General features: G+C 40.7%; 1 protein-coding gene across 1 annotated transcript in view; it reads left to right on the forward strand.

Moving 5' to 3' along the window:
- The first annotated feature begins 3,233 nt into the window (after positions 1-3,233).
- The window catches only part of rasgef1ba (RasGEF domain family, member 1Ba), a 115,955-nt gene continuing 96,666 nt past the window's right edge, over positions 3,234-22,522 (forward strand). The window contains exon 1 of the mRNA XM_056375633.1: positions 3,234-3,567. Within this exon, the coding sequence (XP_056231608.1) occupies positions 3,499-3,567 (69 nt within the window). The 5' untranslated portion in view covers positions 3,234-3,498. The remainder of the gene's footprint in view (positions 3,568-22,522) is intronic.

Below are 22,522 nucleotides of genomic sequence, written 5' to 3' on the forward strand. Positions count from 1 at the left end.
ATTGAGATAAAAAAAAACAAAAAAAAAAAACAAAGAGAATTCATCAGTAGCATTGCCTCCCTGCCTGGAAAAAAACATTTAAAAAATCAGATTAACACAGATTCATTCATCTGCCGACCTTGGCTGAAAATCAAACGACGCAGACCCACCCTCTGGTCTCTGGAGGACTGGTAGAAGACCACCAAGAAAACCACTATATCCAGCTCAGGCAGCGTTGAGTCCATGGCCACGGTCTCTAGCAAAACATAGTTCACTTAAACAAACAGAAAAGATGTTAAAATGATGTACGAGTAACATGACACGTTAGGTGAAAAGAGCCAGCGCCATTTGTTAGTGATGCTGGCCATAACGAGGCAAACTCTAATCCTGCATGTGAACAACATGTACGTGTGGAACCGGAGGTAATCTATGTTCAAATGTCTGTCGGCGTCATTTGGCTCAGTGTCCACAGTCCTTTAACGGGTGGAAGAGATTCCCTCCAGATAGATGTGATAAATGGAAGGCCATTACAGGTCTACGAATTATCGCGGGGTTACGGAGAGGGGAAGAGTAACGCAATGCAGAGGGGCATGAAGACGCCGTGCATGAAGTGAGAGAAAAATCTTCATGACGGTCAATTTAATTTGAGAAAATGGTTGCACTAATTGTACTGTAATTCGTCTTGGATGTTTTGACAGGTGACAGACAGGTTACACTCACTGTCCTTTGTGGCATAAGAAGAGGAGCGAGGCGCCAGCATCTTATTCACTTTAAATCTATTCAGTTTGACAATATCATGCAGCCTGACTTTTGACCTCTCTCACTCTGGGACAAAACATGTATGTGAATCCCTCCGTCGCAGTGGAGAAAAACTGAAAAAACTTGACAGATACGGGAGAGAGAGATGTGGGGAGAAGGAGGGGGTGGGAGCTTGAGTAAAGGAAAGATGTTTGACAGAATAAGAGCATACCTATGGAGCATGAGCTACATTTCAGAGTATTACTCCTTGCTGAAAGATCAGGAGTTCATGGTGATTTAAAAATAAGATCTATATTCATTCTGTGAAACTAAAGGGCTCCATATGCAGTTGCTCTGTGCCATATACCCTACGCATTGTAATCCAATTGAATGAGAATGCTATGAATACTAAGGTGTTTCTAATGCTTTCATAAATAAATTAAATGAAACTAAATGAGGAAGAAATGGTTTGACAAGAAGATTTATTGTAGAAAAGTTCTCTCATGAACATTAAATGTCAACAATATTACAAAAAGGAATCAAACAGTAGACATAAATTATTTTGAAATATTAACCATCATGTGTTGTAATCCGCCTTGCCTCTTGCTGAATGCCTGAAAGTGAAAATTTTGGCAAATTCGATCCAAATGATTTTCAAGCTTTTAGATTAATTGTTAAAAGGATCACAGACGCTAATTAATTCCAAATAAGGACGTTTTCTGCATTTAAACAAACCAAATTAATCTTTCACCTCCTGATGCGTCCTGATACCAGGGCAAAAACAAAAAAGCTGTAAATTAATTACGAGGTTTTGATGAATATTACAAAAATGACTAATTTAACGACATGAGACGAACCTATGCATCACTGTCTCATGTGATAATAGTCACCTTATGAAAATAACAGTATAATAAGATGCAGAGAGAATATTAAAAACCTTCTTCGGTATCTCCTGATGCTCCTGCCGTCTCAGAATCCAGCCAACTTTCCTGTGAGCCCATGAATATTCAACTCACCCACAAAACCTCTCGTGACAGTTTAATTTGCTCATAGTAAATGCTGAATGGACTGTTTCTTTTAGTTTTATTATAAGTGATACATGGATAGAGTACTTGTTAAACCCAATGGGAAATGGCAGTGAAGTGAGGCTGTGATGTAACTTTACATATAAAGATGTTTTGCTGGTGTCAGCACTTTGATACAGACCTACCACATAAACATGATGTAGACATCCGGACAACGCGGACTCCGAGCTGAATACATAATTAAAAAACATTGGCATTAATATGTTATATATATTTGAACAGTGATATTTAACAAAATAAAAGTATTTATTAACGTAAACTCACATAAATCCTTCATGTAATGTAAATTCACACGACTGACCAACAGCAAGCCCTCTTGACAATGTAGTGGAGAGACAAAGATATCGTATCTTGTTTAATGTTTATTTAACACTTGTCTCTTTGATTATGGATTGTTGAGTTAATAGTAATACTTAATAGTGCAAATATGTTTCGAATAATCTTAATTATAATCATCAACCTGTTTTTTTTATATTCATATTCAATTTCTGCTTTAAAAAACTACGTGAAAATGCAGCGATTTCGGAAAAATTTCGAAACACAGCAAAAAAGTTTTTAAACTTGACTGAGGCGGATACGTTGGTGTATCAATAAAATCGAAAGGTGCCACAGTGCAATGGAAACATAAATTTTATATTTCCATCATGTGTTCTACATTATTTTTGCGCTGTTTGCCGTTTGTGCTCTTTGTATGTCTTGTCGTTACAGCCTCTTTTTCTGCAATAGTTTGGGGAATTAGCGCCACCAACTGTTAATCATAACAAACTGATTCCTACTATTGGATGGAAACAGACATTACATTTTTAAAAACAAACTAAAGTAAAAAGTAAACAAACTTTGGTTAAAATTCAAAATCCAGCCACATGTCAACTTGGTGTTACTGTAGTGATTGAGCTAATGAGTGTAATAATTGACAGTTAGCAAGCTAGCTTGGAGAGTTTGTTTTCCCCCGCTTTATTGAATGATATGATGTACTGATGACTAAATAAAAACAGCAATGTTGGACAATCTTGAGTATAAAATGGGGAGAAAACGACACAGACAGAAAAACAAGAAGCTTGGGAAGCTTTTGCGACTAATTAGCACTAGTATGCTCTCAGTTAGCTAGCGATTTATCCGTTAGCTAACAGTAGCAAACTCGAAAGTCCTTACATCACTGCCTATCTCTGTAATGATATTATTCCTTTGAAGGCAGTACACTTTTACTCCCACAGTTTTTGTACTTCGGATGGCCAGTAAATAAAATTCAGTTGGATTAATATTAAAATATATTTATATTTTGTGGTCATAAATTTAAGATACTGTGTTTAAACTGTGTCGATGAAAACCACCTGACAGCTCGTTGGCCCGCCCACACCCCCTCCGCCCGGCCCCACCTGCTGTCTCCACACCGCCGCTGACGGTGAGACCACTCGCCGACAGAGGATTTTGGAGGCGAGAGCCGGACGCTATAAGCTCCACATCCAGCGGCTGCCCTGCGGTGAAGTCAGCGGCTTTTCTCCACCTCTCTTCCAGCGGCACGTCTCCGCCTCCTCCCCGGGGTTCGTTCGGGCAGCTGTAGGAGAAGCAGAGAAGGGATGCACGCAGGGTCTTTGAACGCCACAAAGAAGTTCACGAGGCTGACAGAAAGAGGACTCTCCTGTTGATTCAGCTCACCCTGCACGTTTCAGGAATATCTCACACTTCTCACTTCTATATGGCAAAGTTCCTGGCTGAATTACTGGGATGCACACTTCCAGACAAGGGCACTCCACCTTTGTTCGGGGTAAGATGCGTTTGAATTACACACAGACCTCCAAATCTATCACCAATACTCTGCTTTAGTTGATAGATAAAGGTCCGGGGTGCCTGTTCACATCATGAATTCTCTATGGCAACAGGAGGGAGGCTGAGGCTTTGCTCATCAATATGATTGACAGTTGCTATGCTGTAAAACACTTCATTAACAGTGATCCCTGCGGCTCCGGGTTTCAAAACGCATGCTGCTACGGAGCTCAGCTCTCTGCACACTCACCGTTTCATTCAGTGACAAGATGTTTATCCAGCAAATTGCCGCGGGCTGCAGATTAATGCGCATTATTTGCGTCTTTACGCTCACGGAAAATCACTGTAATATTCCTAAAATGTCAGCTTATGCTTTATCTCTGGTGCTCATAATGAGTTTGTAATGACCTTGGCTTGCTTTGTGTTGCTTTTTTTTTTCTATCTCCTGTCCTGTCACTGTGTTGTTGCCATAGCGGGGATTTTTTTCTTCTTCTTTTTCTATGATATTCGCAGAGCATCATGCCAAAAATAATTTTAGGATGATTATGGGCACCGTGGTGATTTTCGCAGTAAGTCGTGCTGCATGTGCTGCCAGCAAGCGGTGTCTTGCAAGAAATGGCTGAGACTCAAATGCTGCTAGTATATGGGTCAGTGTGCCACACACTGTGCCACACACACATACACATACACATACACACACACACACATAGTACACACATGCACACACGCGCACACACACAATGCACCTGCACCTACTTCCGTGTCTGTGGAGGAGGACCGTTCACTTACTTTCAGCTCCACATGGGTTGATGGATAAATCTGCTGTTGTGAAATAACTGGGTTTTATAGAATATGCAGAACTTTATTTTGTGGCTTTCAGATGTATTCACTTGCCCTATGTCATATAACTGTGCACTGAACAACTGCTGAAATTATTAATTAACTGATGAGTTAAACAGTTGGAAATACCTTTGGGTTTTTTTGAGAGGTGGTCGACATCTTGCCATTATTGTTTTTCGACCGAATGCTCCAGGTGATCTCGCTCCACCACTTCCCAAACTGCAATATCTCATCAACTACACAATGAATCATCATGACATTTAGTACAGGAAATAGAAATAGAAAGCCTTTATTGTCACTGAACCGTGCAAAATACAACAAAGTCGGGAGATACAACGAAATTAGACAATTCTTGTCCCCTGAGGATGACTCCTCTCCTGCTGACTCGTGATCCCCTGACTCGGTGGCATCTCGTAGACTGTGATTCAGTAAGACATTTGTGTCCGACCTGAGGGTCAGGTCTCCCCTGAAGGTCCTGAGATGATAAAAACAGTAAGGACAGAAGAAAACATACTTCTCCTACCCCAAAACAAGGATCTTTTCTGAAATCGTTGTTTTTATTCTAGTGAAAAGTGAATAGTCTGCATGATATTGTGATGTAGAGATGGTGGGACAGGTAGTCATGCTCCTCCTGTGTTTGAATAGTCCTCCATTCCGTCATCGTGTTACTTACGGATGGAATTATAGTGAAAATAAATCGCTCTCCATTTTAGTGGGGACCCCCAGGAACCCCCTGCAGGACCCTTGGGTTGTCCCTGGACCTCACTTTGAGAACCACTATGATAGATGACAGAAGTATGTTGTGTGTGAACTAGGGCTGGGACGATTATCCGACGTAATCGACGTTGTCGATTAGAAAAATTAGCGAGTCAAGATGTTGGACGGGGCAAATTGTTATATTAAATGACTAACTGGAAAATAATTGCAATAAAATTACTGTTAAAAAAATTTCGTTTGGGGCAGCCCTAGTGTGAACAAACATTACGACATTATTTTTATGCATTCCTAGGTCGACACCTGTTAATTAATTTATTGATTGTTTTTTTTTTTAAATAAATGTCCAGGTTACAGTCACAGACTGTTTTCGGTATGAAGGAGAGTTACGCAGACGATAACAGGACAGAGAATATAAACCGATTAGACGTGTTGCACGATGTTGTGTAATAATGTGACATTTCTGTCCGAGTCCGCTGATGAACGTGTTCCTCTGAATGAAAATACACTTCACATTAGTGTCTGTGATTTCCTCTGCGTGAAGAACGGGCCCTTACAGTCGTTGTTGCGTAACACACCGGCTCTAAATGAAAAAACAGTTTCAGAGATTTGTTGTCATCACACAACACAGCAGCTGTAATCCACCACCAGCACAGGATTGTTAATCTGCCAGGCATCATCTCAATCTGCCTAACACACAGTGTGTGCGAGTCAAGTATTAAAATCATCTCAGAAATGTGTCAGAGAGGATCATCGTAGTAACTTCTGGGAAAATGAAATGACCTGCTCTGCTCGGCTTTACCGGGGACAAAGATTAGATTCACGGACTGTTATATAAAACCTTATTTCCAATTCCACCTTAAACCATGAATATATTGAATAGTGTGCACTGCTGGCTGCACAGAGCACAGACGTTTCTTTGAGCCAGAGCTCAAATTATTTCATTACAGATTAAAAAAGAAAATACAATTAGTGTTTATGCTGACTGAGGGCCAGCTAGCTCATCTACATTAAATATGAATAAGGTGTTTTTTCTGGTTAGAAAGAGAAGCATACTTGTTCATATTTGCTTTGAAATACACAAAATATTCCAGAGCACCATATCAATGCACGCTCCATCCCTTTTATTTTGTTAAGCATCAGTTACGTTGGTTATGTGATGCGGTGGTTTTGGAGGACGTGAACACAGAACAAGGTCGTGAGATAAATCTGCGGGGTCATTAGATAATTAGAGAGATTGAAAGGAAACTACAGTGAATTATGTCATTCTCAGAGGTCTGTACATCTCATAATATTTGCTTTCCCCCTCCCGACCCTTTGCCCTTTTCATTTCAAATTAACGTCGCTTTACTTCAGCTCCTCTCAACAAGGTTTAACCGCACCGTTTTCTTTTGGCCTTGGAGAAACTTTAGTATGAATAAAACTCTTAATTTGAGCCTTCAGTGTCAGTATAGAGAGGAAGAACAGGAGCTGAGGCCTCTAGATTTCCCCACAAGCACCAGCTCCAGGCTAAAAGCAGGAAACAGAGTGTAGAGCATGAACAGCATAAAGCTCATAGGATTCAAACTGCACCTCCACAAAATACAAATACTGGTTGAAGCTACACTGCAGTGGTGGGGACGGACCAGTGGTTCCCAAAGTGGCTCCACTGGACTTTAGCTTCCATGTCAACAACCGATATTTACTTACCACCTCTGAAAGGTGTATTCGACTTGATGATCGATAATACGAAAGTGCATAAAAAAGTATATAAACACGTACAGGCTCCTCACATCAGCTAAAAACCTTTGTTTGATGTAGTTAAACCCAAACACCATGGATACGGGTTTATATGGTCGATGCACAGCACCTTAATCCTCATACAACCAAATCTGTAATCTCGGAAGTGTCTTAATGAGACAAGTGCTCCTCAAGGGGAAATGTTCCCATTTTTACCTTGCTTCCCATATGATGTGAATGAGGCATTGTGGGAAGTGTAGGATTGAGTGTTTTTAGAGATGGACTCCTACTAGCTACTAAACCTAATTTGACCCCGTAATTCTGAACCCAGTTTCGCGAATAATGCTGATATTTTCAAATAAGGGTCGACTTGCCATGTGCATAACATACACAAGAGTACGTTCTCGATATACTGATACCTATACCTTTACCTTGATACTTTTTTTGATACCAATTTTAATCAAATCCATTTTAACAAAAAAGAAAATTACAATAACATTGTGGTACAAATTTAAATGTTATTTTTCTCTTTACACACTCAGACCTGTTTGTGTATGAATGAACAGCCAGTCACCAGCGTTTATTATATCTTGTACCAGGAATGTTGCATGCTGATTGGCTCACTGACACTGATGAGAGTTACTCATTTACTCCTTAGGTTTCGAAAATTTAGTATTGAACGACGAGGCGTTTATTGATCCTCGTTAGAATCAAACTAATCCGGTCAGTCTTTAAAAGTATTGCATTTCGAAGCCCAGTGTTACACTGCTACAAATATCCAGCAGCATTTAATAAGATATTTCTTTCTCTTATCTTGCATTAGCTTCATTAAATACTTGAAATCAGAGGCTTTTAAGGGAAAAAAAAGTTTATTTGAATCATTTTCTTTCCACTTCATCATTTCTGAATCAAAACACTTGCACCGAGGTTGGTAAGTTATTACTTATAACAACACTGCGAAGGCTTTTCCTTTAAAAGCATGCAGTAACTTTGTAGTTTTAAAATCGAAGCTTTTGTTTCTTTCAAGTCATTCTTCTTTAATTTCTTTTCTATCTGCGCTCTTTGCCCTGCATCTCTCCTCCTCTGCGTTTATTTATCTTGCTTTCTCGTTCTTCCCAGCACTTTGCCCACGTTTTTTTTCTCAGGCTCTTTTACAAACTCGTCATTCACTCACATACCGTCTGCTCCTGCTGCCAGGCCTCCTCCTCGCCACGTTCTCTTCTTTTTATTCTTTGCAGCCTTTAAGTGAGGCTTTATTCATGGTAGGGAGCTTGATTTTTTTTTTTTTTTTTTTTTTTTTGAAGCACGGTTTGGTTTTCTCAGGGCAAAGAGAAAGATTAACATCACTGTACTCCCAAGGACTGTCTGTGGGTTTGAAATATGTCTGTGCAAATTCACAGAAATCCAAAGAAGTGGTTTCAAGACGAGGAAAGTTTGAGAAAAACACAGAAGCAGAGGAGCAGAAGTATATGACGTATACAGTATGTATTATATGTTTAGGGTGTTGCCATGGAAAAGCTGTGTGGGTATTTAATCTCACATTGTAAACACATTTTTTTCTGTGTATGTGGACTTATATTATTCACATTGTGGGAACTAGACTTCCTTGTGAGGAAAAAAAGCAAGTCTCCATAATGCAAATCATTCAATTTTACGGTGAAGACTTAGTTTAAAGGTCCCATATTGTACAAAGGTAGATCTCCATGTGTAGTGTGATTATAGATCAGGTCTAGGTTCTATATTAATACTGTGAAAGTATCAAAGCCTCAGTCCACAGAGAAACGCACACAGCCTGTATTCAGAAACTGAGCCTTAAAACCAGCCGTCAGGACTTCCTGTAACTTTGTGATGTCACAACAAAGCAGTCACTGCTTTCAGCCATGTCCCAAGCCCCGCCCACCTGGACCCACCATCCAAACCTTGCAGGATTTGGTTTCTCTGAGTGTTTTTACCTGAAATCTGCTATATTTTTATTGGATCACTCAGAAAACAGTCAGAAGAGAGGCTCAGAGCCTCCTCTCTTCTCATTGGCTCACCGACCTGTTGTTACTAGAGCTCCTGAGAGAAGCCTGAGAGAGGAGATGTAAAACTACACTGAGATGGTTTTTGGTTCTTAAAACCACAAATATATCTTCTTATGGGTCAACACTTCAAATAAAACACAGAAGAAGAAGAACAAAATATGGGACCTTTAATGTTAGGATAAGGGTTAGGGTTTGACAAGTAGTGGTTATGGTTATGGTAAGTCTCCAGAAGCAATGGAAACACAACACACAGTCTCTCTCTCTGTGTTTGTGTTAGTTAATGTATTCAGAAGACAAGGACACTCAGTGCAACAGGGCATCATGTTCCCTGTAATTAAATTCTAATGCTTCATCTGTTGAGATTAATTTGTGTGGATTTATTTTTTAATGTTTATGCCAATAAATATGTTTTTGTAATTATTTGTGACAAGTGAAGGCTACAAAAGCATGTTGATGAATATGAATCAAGTGGTTATGGGTAGAAAATAGGAGGACAGTAGCAGCCTTTTTACCTCAAGTGTTCTTAGTAGCTTTGTTGTTTTCTGTCCCTTGTACAGTATGACGCACATTGACGCCTTCATATTGCCCTGTAGAAATACAGCTTTTATTTGGAAGTTAAAAAGGAAGTTAAAAAGTTAAATTGTTTTTGCGGGGTTTTTTTGTACTGAAAAAGGAAAAAAACGGCACAAAAAAATCCTTATAAACGCAATCACAGAGCGAGACAAGATATATATTTCTGAGAAAATGATGAAAACTACAGCAATAATAAGGATGTGATGTCTGTTCAGAGGCAGCATGTATTTAAAGGCAGAAATATCTCGCTGCAGCAAAAGTTTACACCTCAAGGTCTGGTGTGACGCATGTTACGGTGAAAAGAAAACGTCCCATGATGCTGCAGCTGTACTCTGCTTCCTGTATTTTTAAGACTGGATACAGGCTAGTGTTGTGTTTGTAATGTGTAAGAAACATAAACATGAAGGCGGCCATGGTTTAGCGTCTCACGCTTGCTGCTTGTGCACACAAGTACAGTATGTGCTGTCAATGGTGAGATGTACGCTTTGCTTAGAGGCAGCGTTCAGACGCGTTAAGTCAAGTGTGTTCGAGGAGAAAGAAGTCCAAAACACTCTGTTATGTACAAACGTTAGGAGGCGACAAGTGTTTGTTTGTGTCATTGCAACAAATTTTTTTTTTTTTTGTGTGCCTGTTTGTGTGAGAGAGAGAGAGAGAAAGAGGAGGAGGAACAAAGAGACACAAAGAGAGAGAAAGCAAGTATTTGGCAAGCAGAAAAGAAAGCCAGAGGAGAGAATAGAGAGCCAAGGTAATCTTAAGTATAAAAATGTAAAAAGCCACTATCACTATGACAACCATTGAAATGGCTGGATGAAGCAGAGATACTGCACAGCTCTCAGCAGGCTTTAATTCTGCAGCAGTAGCGGATACAGAGTTCGGCCGAATGGTTTTACATTTAAACGTTTTTCACTATTCCGCTCAGACGTCTTTTTATTTATTTCTTTTTTTGTGTGTGTGTGTTTGAGTGTGTGTGTTTTTTTTTTTTAGCTGCATAAACGCAGTCTCCCTGGCATCGGTCCAGAACAGTTTCCAGTTCTAGTTTCCAGTTTTGATAGAACGTCCTTCCTGTGTCATAATATCACATTTGTGGGAATGTCACGCTCATTTGGGTTCAGTTTGAACTTTGCCTCCTGCTGAATGTCGCTGTCTGTGAGATACAGATACTGGGAAAAGTAAGAGTGCCTGTCCGCTCGGTGAACAGACAGAAAGAGGAAAGTAAACCTGCGAGTGCTTGTCAGGTTTTACAGCTCGGCTCAGATCGTCTTTCATCAGGTTTTAATTTTTTAAGTCCAATAAAAATTTTCACATCCTGTAAATGTCATTGAAAGGTCATTTACATAAAAAAGAGTTGATCTCCTCTGCTGTGAATCATCAGCACGGCATTATTTATAAAGACTGATGTGCTCAGAGAATATATGAGTGACGGCTAACAAACCAGTGTGGACTTGTGTCGCTGTGTGTCTGAATGAACGTGAACGACACAAAACGAAATGTCTCGTTAAAAATACTCCCGAAATCAAGAGCGTGTTAAATGCAACAAGTCCTCCCACAGGAGTGTCTCCTGAAGTGGCGCCCCTACGGCAGCAGGCGTTCTCAATCCTTTGTTGTCACGGTTACAATAATTAACATGTGGCGTGTACCGACGGCGGTGTACCCGGACCTTCGTCACCGTTGGTTACAATCAAGGGGCGTAGGTGTGCGTATGGACGGTGCGGGACGTGTTCCTAACAATGTTTGAGTGAACTGTTAGTTTCACGTGAGAATCAAACACCTCCTGTGTGAACTTCCTGTGAATTGTCGTCCCATCCATCCACCACAACCTCCTCCTGACGTGATCGTGACGTCACCAAACCTCTTTTTTCTTTTATACTCCAACAACAAAAAAATGTTGTACGACTCGTCTCATCTCCTCGTCTCGTGCGGACGTTTGCACCACCGACTTCATGAGCTGCAAAGAAGTTTAAAAAATGAGCGCAGCTTCTGCCTTGGCTGTAAGACACAAAGTCAGGCTGCTCATACGTCCGTTTGACTTTTTCTTCTACTGCGAGTGTGGATTGTTTTCTAACTGGTCACGTCCTCGATATGGATTCGGACATTTTCTTGTACCTGGGTTCTGAAAAATGAACTACTTGTGAATTCAGGTTCATTCTCCGGTGTGTAACGACGCAAAATCGAAACCGTAACTGAGGTAGACGAGGAAATTGTGGACATGACACCGAGCAGGGTTGGGTTCTCGGGGAAAGTGGGTCTGCGTGGAGACCTCCGGTGTGTATGTGGTCAATGAAAAGGACATTTATATTCAACACACGAGCAGCAACAGGAGCCACAGCGTCCCTGACAGACTGCTTGAGCCGTGCAGTTATTGGCAGTTATTGTATCAGCTGCCGCAGTCGGAGGAGGAGCTGCTATCATGTGTTTCTTTGCACAGGAACATCAGTAAAAGTATGAAAGTGTGTGTGTGTGTGTGTGTGTGTGTGTGTGTGTGTAATATGTCTCCTGTGTGTTTTATAGCCGCAGCTGTCTCCCCCTCCATGAAATGTGTCAAATGAAAAGAGGTTTGTGAGAGATCTGAGTGAGAAAGAGAATCCAAGAGTAAGATCCACCGTGTAATGATATATACAGACATCCACATGAACACACACACACCTTCACACACAATCTGACACAGTTAAAGATATTATACTTACCCACTAATATTTGATGTGTCCTGTGTTGGATGGATTGATGTTCCCTACATAATCAAGCAGCTGTTTTTCATTCATTATGTTGGAGAGGAGAGCGGTGGAACTTTTTAAAAATTAGATCACTTTAAGTTGTTCTTTTACGTTGCTGTATTAAGTTCAGGTAAATAAGTGGACGCTTCAATGAAGGAAACAGGACTGTTCTCACGGTCGGGCCGCACAGAACCAAGAACCCGGATCCTGCAGAACCTGGATGGGCTTGAAGTTGGGTTTCTCTTGACAAAATCTAAACCTGGACAGGAAATTAAGAGAAAAATCTGAGGCAATGATCTCGTATCCATATTGCACCTCGATATCAGTGAAACTGCGTCGTTGTGTTTGCTTGTTAGTCGCTCGCAATTACGTATTTCCGTCTGCGTAGTTGTTGTGGATGTGGATTGACAACTCAATTAGCATTTACACGTGGGTTCAATGTGGTCACAGTGTGTCCAGAGGTGGTTTGGTCGATCAGATGATCCGTCCTTACTGCATGTTGGGTCCGTTTACACCTGCACATTTGGATGCCAGGTGTAAATGGGGTAACGGAGACATCTCACACCACAAATAATAAAGGACTATATTTCTGAATGTGTGTGACACATTTCTGTGCAGCAAACTTTTTCTCCGGTGTGTATGAGTGTGTGTGTGTGTGTGGGGCTTTACTTGTGTGTTTCCCTGCATGTAACTTTGGTTAATTAGGACCGAAGCGCCTGGTCTGAGCCACGCCAGCTGCAGACGAGAGCGATTCAGTGGAAGGTCCCTTTAGAGTGAGGTGTCAGTCAAAGCTAACTGCTAATCTGGGAGGTTTTTTTTTGTTGTTTTGTTTTTTTTCCCCTGCCTGGCAGAGGAATGAGTGTGTTGATGAAGACTGTTATCAAAGCCTCCTTCCCCTTCATGACAAACAGCTGTGCTTCCCTCCAAACGTGCCAAACACAAGAGCGACCAGCTTTCCCATTATCCGCGGCTATTTGTGTTCAAGTGCTGACCACCGCCGACTGAATGATGAAGCACATCTCGAATGCTCCTGAGGATACAAGTCCTCCAATGGCTGCTAGAGCTCACATCTTTACTCTTCCTGGAAGAAATTAAGTTCCTCCAAAAAATCATTTTATACGAATGTTGGCAGTTTTGAATGAAGGGGATATTAAAGGCTTAAAGAGAAGTATATCTTTGGATGTGATTGCCTTGATTGACAGTTGATCTTACCCAGATCTGGATTTTCTAGCGGGAGAAAGTCGAGTTTCAGAATAAACTTTCCCTCAGACACCTACAGGAAACATGAGTTGAAGCTCGTCTCTACCACTGTAAAGCAAATTAATCAATCAAAGTATCATTTTAAAGCAAGGCAAGTTTATTTATATAGGACATTATCACACACAGATGTCATTCAATGTTACGAACAGAAATAAAAGAAGCATAAAAATAGAAGTAAAAAAATCACAATAAGAAAACAGTTGAACTCTGTATGTGACTGGGAGAGAACTGGAGTAATGTGCTCTTTAATGGTTAAAAGCCACAGTGAAGGAGCTTTCTTCTGGATGCATTTACCATCTTGACCACAAGGGGGCAGTGTGCAACATGTAAACACATGCAACTCAATGGTTCCCTACATGTGGTCCGGAGAGTTGAGGAGGTGATGGGACTGTGATTTCTCCACGGACTCACAGAGGAAACAAATAATAAAATATGACCTTACTGCCTTATTGTTGATGCCGTGAAGTAAAAGACAAAAGATCAACGTGTCATCAGACGACAGGAAGTGAATGATGAGTTTAATGTGCAGCATCAGCAGCAGAAACGACACTGAAAACACAGACTGTGCTTGTTATGTACTTATATACAAAACATTAAGCCTCTTGACAATCACTTGGCAACTGGATATTTACATATTATATTACACATATGACACACATTCAAATTAAGTGGATGTATATATAAATATATATATTCTCCTCTACATGACATACAGTATGTGCTAGTTATCTAATGATAGTCATCCACCATGTATTGATAAAAAGACGATGAACTGAAGACATGTTTAAAAACATTATTTATTAGTGCACTTGCAAACAAAGAAAAAACTTTAGTTGCATGTATTATTATTATTTCCATGTATTAATATTAATAAAATGATGATTTGGTTTGAATTAATAACATCATAGCAGCCTAAAGCTGCAGTAAAGTGATTGAAGAAAACAACGTGTCTCAAATGTTGGATTTGTGTGTTTGATGTGATTTTTTTCAAACTCAAAATCACAAATCACCTCCTGAGCAAAAAAAAAAAAAAAAAAGGTGTTTGAATTGCGTCAAACCTCATGCTGTAAATAAGGAGAGCGTGTGAACAGGACAGGAGAGAGGATGAGGAGAGGAGGGAAGGAAAGGAAGGGAAGGGCAGGGAGGAGGGAAGCTCTGGGAATCGGGCGTAGTAGTTGGGGCCCCGCAGGGAACAGAGTGATAAGGAGTTTCACACGGCAGTTTGGGGCATCACCATCTGCCAGTCACTGTGTCAGCAGCGGCCGGCCACCAGGCAGCTGAGGGTGCGCTGCCTTGCTCAATGGTCCCTGTAGAAAAAAGTTCTCCCAAGAGAGAAGACTGATGCATTCACTTAACCTTCCTGCGAGGGATTTGATCTGGAGAGTCTCCAGTCGCTGAGTGTGTGCGTGCGTGTGCGTGCGTATATGTGTGTGCGTGCGCGCTGCTCTGTTTCTGTCTGGTCCTTTTCCTCCTCTTCTTCACAGGGTTTAGACTTGGTTTTTAGGTTTGACATCCGGGTGTTTCTAATTGCATCGTCCCCGGTTTGATTCTGTCCCGGGACTTTTCTGACATGTCCTGCCCGCTGTCTCGCATGTTTCCTGTTTGCATCTTCACTGTGACCTATATTTAGTAATTAAATTAACATTAATTTACTGATATCTACTTAATTAGGTCTTTCTATTGTATTATCAAATAATCTTATCTCTGTAAAGTATTTTGGTCAACATTTGTTGTTTTTAAATGTGTTGTTAAATATTGACTTTACCCAGGGGTCTGCAACCTTTACTATTAAAAGAGCCATTTTTGGCCCCTCACCCACAAATAAAAATCATCTGAAGCTGCATAACCTATTCGACCGTTAAAATAAAGGTTTTATATATAGTCATACCATATATAAAAGAACTATAGTTTATTGCATTTATGAAATTATAGAACTATAAAAACCTAATTAAGGTCCATAATCGTGGCCATAACAATCGAAACGTCACTGTTTTCTCAGTGTTTCTCATTTAAATGAACATTTTGCTGTAAATACAATGGACGTTTCCTAGAATATTCAATATCAGATCTAAACATCTTGTTTTGTTTAACTGGATATGTCTGAAGAAAGATGGTAAACATATTTTATTTTGCTAACACTAATTTTATCACCAGTTAACACTTTTTTAAATGCTCAAATGTTGTTATTAAAGTAAAGTATCGTTCTGAAACGACCAGTCTGTGTGTTACTATTGGCAGGCTTGCCAAAATAAGAACAAAACAGTAAAAACAGTTGCACAAAACAACTTAAGGTTTTTCCTTAAAAATGCTCACTATTTAAGCTTTTCTCCTTATTTTGGTCTTATATTTAAGAAATAAATTAAAGTGAATTAAACCATTGCACAAACACCCACAAACACACAACACAATTTTGTGCTTTACTTCATTTTTCAGAGGAAAATATTGAACTTTTTCTCCTCTATATTTTTTTAATTTAAATGAGTTAAAATTTTCCTCACAGATTAAGATTTAAAATACATGGAAAAATATGATTAGGAAATGTCATATCATATTATTATATCTAAGAAGAAGTTCATTCAGGAATCAAAAGTATCTAATTTAATGATTTTATTGTCCAAATTAGAGTTTGAATTAGAGTGTGGGAAAAACCGGAGCACCCAGAGGAAACCGACGCCAGGACAGGGGGGAATTGGGTGGTGGTGGGTGGTACTGGCCTCAGTAACAAGGCCAGAACCACCAGTGAGCCCAGTTCCCCCCTGTTTGGCACAGTATAAACTAGTGATAGGAGACAGGCCAGGGCTGTTCACCAGCATTAGCCTGTCCCGTTGACACCAGCAAAAGTGAGGTAACAGTGCTATCCGCTGCTCCACCGTGCCACCTTCAGAAGTTTACAAAAAGATTATGGCCAAGATGGACCACAAGCCACAAATAGCGATGACGCTCATGACGGGCCAGAAGTGTTCTCTCCATGCAGATGTCTTCTTCTTGTTTGCAGACACAGTGGAGTGCTTTGAGATGTTGACTTGTAAAGATTTGACGATGACTGCTTCCACACACGGTTGTTCAGACATGAATACAAACTTCAGTGATCTCTTCCCGCCAAGCTTCTTGGTGAGATCTTTGATGACAGCCCTGCAGATCTGTTTGATGTCTTTGTCGTCTGGGCAGAAACCGTCTCTCACAGTGAGTCCCTGCAGCGTTTGGTCCACCAGTTGTTTGGCGTAGGTGGCCATGTCCTTCTCCGTGCAGATGTCCAGAACAGGGCACTTTTGGAGCAGTCTCACGGTCAGCAAGGTGACAAACAGCTGGGTCTTGTCCACGGTCTCTGCGATGGCTTCACAGCCAGAGGAAGGAGAGGCAGCAGAGTCGGTGGTCTTCTCTGGTGTCTTCACGGAGATCTCGTCCTGTTGGGTGAGCTCTATGGTCTCGATTTCCTCTTCTGGGAGTCTTGGCTCTGATGTGGCTTGACAGCTGGAGGCAGGAGAAGCAAACTCTCTGCTTGGTGGCCTCACAATGACTGTAGAGGCGCTTGGCTGGACTAGGATTCGTCTTACATCACGGTGAAAAGAAGCGAATCCACTGGGACGAGCAGTTGACATGTTGGGAATGGCGTCCCACATTCCAGCTCTAATGTTGTCGTCCAAGAACCATGGTCCGGTCTGTGCTGCGCCGTCAAAGCCAGAGACTTGGACCATTGCAAACACATTGGGACCATCGCCCCGACTCAGGGACCTGGTTTCAGGGTGAAGGTCAGCAGCTCCAAGAACAGGAGCAGCTGAGCCTTGAGGTGAATTGTTCTCCATCACAGAATAATTCGTGTCTTGATACTGGATGCTCAGATAGAGGTGTGTGTCTCTGGTGAGGTCTTAAGTACAATGATCAACAACCAGCAAAACTGTAAGTTTACTTCACATACATGTGCCTTTGATACAGCTGATCAAAGGCAAAATGAATGAGCGATCTAGCTTTGCAGCCTAGGGTACGTACATACCTGCAACGACGCAAAGGTTTTTTTTACTGTTTTCATTATTTATGTAATTTAGTTTGAATGTTAATGTTGGATATATATAGGTATGATTCTCTATCAGGCAGCAACTATAATAATAATGACGTGATTATAAAGGGCCGACACTAGTTTAATTCTCATGTATCTCACCTTGTACATGGTCACAGTTTTGTGTTTAATGTTATACACCAGGATCCATTGAACCCTGGTTATATTATTATCATTATTATTATTAGTTTTATTGTTATTATTATTATTATTATTATTATATACACTCAAATGATGCGCTGGCAACAAGTGGCAGCGAGTCCTCTTAGCTCTTAGTTTTTTCTGCAATATATTTATATATATTAACATGTTTTTTGTCGAGTGACGTTTTTTATTCTACGTCGTTGTTTCGTATGACGATGGAGCAAATGATGTACATAAAGGAAGAACTCCTGGCTTTAAAGTGAACCAGATATGGAGTTAAACATCACATACCGGCTGAACTGAACAAGTACCGTGGATGCAGAGCTGGGGCTAAGCTAAAGGCTAGGAGATGGAGATATAAGCCTTTATACCTGGCTAACAAGTGTGATGACCTGGAGGAACTTGTGAAGAGCCAGCGAGCACATCGTGAGCGTAGTCTTATGTGTTTCAAGCAGGAAGAATAAAGGTGGAGGACTGGTTCTGCTTGTGAACAATAGACGGTCCAACCCCGGTCACATCCCAGTGAAGGAGAAGACCTGCTGTCGGGATATTGAACTGTTGGCAGTCGGGATTAGACTGTACTATGTACCCGGGCAGTTCTGTCACATTGTTGTTTACGTTCAACCACGAGCGGAGGCTGTAGTCGCGTGTGACGTCATTCACAAGACTTGTAGCGAGAGACATGAATTTCCCCCAGGGCAGGGGTCTGCAAGCTTTACTATAAAAAGAGCCATTTTTGGCCCCTCTCCCACAATTAAAAATCATCTGAAGCCGCGAAACCTATTCAACCCTTAAAATGAAGATGACACAGTGTTAAAGTTTTATATATAGTCATACTATATATAAGTATGTATAGTCACACTTATATATAGTCATACTATATATAAAAGAACTGTAGTTAATTGCATTTATAAAATTATAGAACGACAAAAAATGTTGACATTTTATTGCTGGTTTTACCTGTTATAACAAAGGAAAACACCAAACTCTTATGAATACTGGCATGTGTATAGCTACTTTTAAATAAAAAGCAGAACTATGCAGGTCTATTTGAGTCCTTCTCTTATTTTTGAAGGATTAAAAAAAATAAAAAGTCACCCACTTTGAAATAAATAAAACATATAGCTGCAGACTTTTCTTTCTTTGGATTTATCCATGGTTAGCTCACCGGAGGTCCGAAACTCAAGATTAGCCACCCATCGGCGGCAGGAAGAGGCAGTATAGGCTGTAAATGTTGCTATGGAGACGTTGTAAGATGTGACGTATATTTCAGTCGACGAAATATTATCAGTATCACCTCGATCTCCAAAATATAAAGTATTCTCTTTAAAGGAAATTCATTTTTATTTTCCATTTTAAGAGTGTCATACCGTGTTGTAATAGTGCCCAGACACCAACTTCAATCTCCTGCCTAAAATAGCACTAACCACACATTTGTATTCCTCGCCGCCGCCAGCAGTCACAGCGGGAGCCATATTGTTTTCAGGTCATCCATCCGTCTCATTCTCGTGGACATTATATCTCAGTAACGACTTGATGGAACTTCTTCAAATTTGGCACAAACATTCACTAGGACTTAAGGATGAACTGAGTGGATTTGGGGGTGGTCAAAGGTCAAGGTCACAGTGACCTCACAGAACATGATTTCTCTGACTGATTCTCGACATCATCGTACCTGCATGTAAACCCAGCTCACAAGTGCTTTTACATTGGCTGGTATAAACACATCTCCATCACACGTCAGGGAGCTTGTTTCACCGTCTGTCAGCAACAACACATGGACAGATATTCATAAAAATCCTTCCAGCTCAAAGATGTCAGCATCAATCAATCATCTTAACTTAAACAAGTACATCCACATCACCTTTTAGTTTTAGCCTCTGATATTTTTTTTAATCAGTTCTGCTGCTCGAATTTAAAAGAGAAAAGTAAAATAAGTGGAATGAACGAGAGCTACATGCTACAAAAAGAGGGTGCCATGTAAAGATCTCTGTGCATTTTCCCCAACGGTCACACTGTAAGCATCAGGCGATGAGGCAGATTTCATTTTGGAGGAAACTCTGGTAGATTTCTGTTGCACCCCTGCATGCATTTTAACTCTGTGCAAATAGGCTTTTGGCTGCTGTTTGATTCCAGGAGACTCATTCACATGAATAGCAATGAGATACTCTGGATGCGCTCTGCATTCAGGAAGAGGATACCCCCTGCCATTCATATGCACACAACTGTGTCTCATACACACAGGCTCTTTGGCCGTCTCTCACACACACACACACACACACACAATCAGATGCAGAAACAACTACCGCATACATATGCACACATACATTTCTAGAGTAGCGGGTGGAGGGAGGGGGGTATCTTGTCAATATGTGCATGTTAATAGAAGCTGAATGTTTCAAGGCTGAGAGGGTGTCATGAAAAACAGCTCAGATTTTCTCGTGAGCAGCTGTAAGGCCTCGCACCTGTGGAGACTCAGAGGTTTCAAACCGCAGTCGACGTTTATTTGTCCTAACAAGCAAACGGCCGTGTCTTTCTTGTCAGCGGTAGCAGGTTTTAGTTACCGTGCAGCTCCCAGGTGTGATTGGTTGTGATGAGGGGATAGTTTTGGGTTATTTGACGTGAGGTTGTGTGAAGCACTTCCGTGGACCTCAATCAACTTTCCTGGAAGAGGAAAAGACAAAAACATTTGCTTATTGAGCTGCAGAAATGTGTTTTTGTGACTCCATATTGTTTGTAAATTCAATTTCCTCCACACAAGGAAAAAAAACTGTCTGGATTGTTTGTTCAGAAACTAACATCAATTGATAATTGTGGTGAAATTTGACATTTCCAAAACAGCTGATGTATTTTTCTGTTTGGTTTCTTGTATCTGACGGTGGCTCAGCCGTCCCATCAGGTGCGTCACGTGAAATGATGCCTTTTACGAGCTGCGTATTGAGCATTTATGAGAGCTGTGGGCGACGCCAACAGCACGACAGCGGTCGAGAAATATCTCAGCAACCACTGGTTAGATTACCTTACACTTTTACATTCATCATCCCCAGAGGATCGACCCTCATCACTTTTATAATCCTCAAACCCCCCCCCCCCCCCCCCCCCATGAATTTATATTAGTAAAAATTTAAAATGACCAAAAACCTGCTGAACTAAAAATGTTGTTGTATGCAACACATACACACACACATACACACAAACAAACAACAACTCTGACTTATCCACTTTGTCTAATCGTGCCAGTGAGTCCATGTGACATCAGCTCTGACGCTAATGCTGTTCGCTAACACTGTTAAAAGGTCACTGAGTTGACCTTGACCTCTGAGGAGGGTGACCCCCCCACACACACACACCACCACCACAAGGACCACTGTGACCCCGCCGAAACCTCATACTTCATTAACGCAGGACGACTGATGCACCGAGGTCCCATGTGACCTTTTATACACACACTCTCACTCTCTGTCTGTAACACACACACACACACACACACATGCATATCTGCCTCTGACCTTCCACAGCGGGCAAACACACGAGCGAGGGACCTACTTAACTGGTTCATCTGCGGGGGGGGGGTCACCGGGGTCGCTGCCCACCGGGACAAATTTAACAGATTATATCGGTTGATTCAAGATGACGGACGTTAACTTCGTCTTATTTACTGCAGGCTCCCGGAGATTAAATGTGTGTTTTGTTAGTGGAGTTAAATGTAATGAAACCAGAAAGAAACTATTATGTAACAGTATAAACCTTTTCCTTATACAGCACATGAACTCTTTTCACATGTATAATTCTAATATTCCTCAGTGCATTAGTTTGTATTCTCACATTATCTACCACAATATACAAAGTACATGAACTGATTATATTATATTATATTATCCTACAGTTTTACACCTGCCAAACAAGGTTCAAACATCAACAATGGTTAAATCCATTTGTCATGGTCATTACTCTGCATCCACTCTTTACCAAACATAAGACACAAATACACACAGAGTAACTTAAACCACCACAAAGACCAAAAACTGGCGAACTCACTATGTGCAATAATTACCACAAACCAAACTGTGCAATATTGCTATACTATATTATTTATCTATTAGTTATCTTTTGTAAATATTTAGTATTTGATGTTTTAATTTTGAATTTCTTTTGTACTGTAACACTGCAAATTTCCCCTCTGCAAGACTAATGAACAATAATAATAACTTTATTCATACAGCACCTTTTTAAAAACAGAGTTTACAAAGCGCTTTGACAGTTAAGGCAGAAGAATTAATAGCAAGAGGCTCAAAAGAGAAATAAACAAAAGCAGGACTGAGACGAAGTTCAGAGGGAAGACGTACAATATACTCCACTGTAAAAACACAGGGAGACTAGATGCTGTATAAAAATAAAAGCAGACACACGTATGCACAATAAAAGCATAAAATAAAAATAAAGGACTGTCTCACCTTCATATAATAATAAAAATAACCTCAATAATAAAAATGATATGAAAAAATCTGCAGTATGCTGCACTGATATTGAAAACCTATGAACACGTTCACGCTCCCTGGAGACAGAAACCAATTGATTGCTGTGACACAGTGACCTTTCACTCCACTTTTTATTTCTGTAACGAGCGTGTTTCCTGACCTGAATGTCAGAGCGGGAACGTTTCACGCTAACCAGACCAGCGGGAGGAAATGTACCGGTGTTAGTGAACGTGCAGACTTTCCCACAGCGCCACCGTGAAGCTGGACTTTCCACCTCAATTTAGTCTCCTCTGCTCTTTCATCCATCCGTTTCTGATGTTGATTATCACATTTAACTGGGCTGATATTCACCTCCGTACAGGTGTCATGGAGGAGGAAATTAGCTGTAGAGACCAGAACTGTTTTTTGTACCAGGCTGTAAGTGTGTTTATTTCTGCTG

The sequence above is a fragment of the Seriola aureovittata genome, chromosome 5 (assembly GCF_021018895.1).
Source record: "Seriola aureovittata isolate HTS-2021-v1 ecotype China chromosome 5, ASM2101889v1, whole genome shotgun sequence".
Taxonomy (NCBI): domain Eukaryota; kingdom Metazoa; phylum Chordata; class Actinopteri; order Carangiformes; family Carangidae; genus Seriola; species Seriola aureovittata.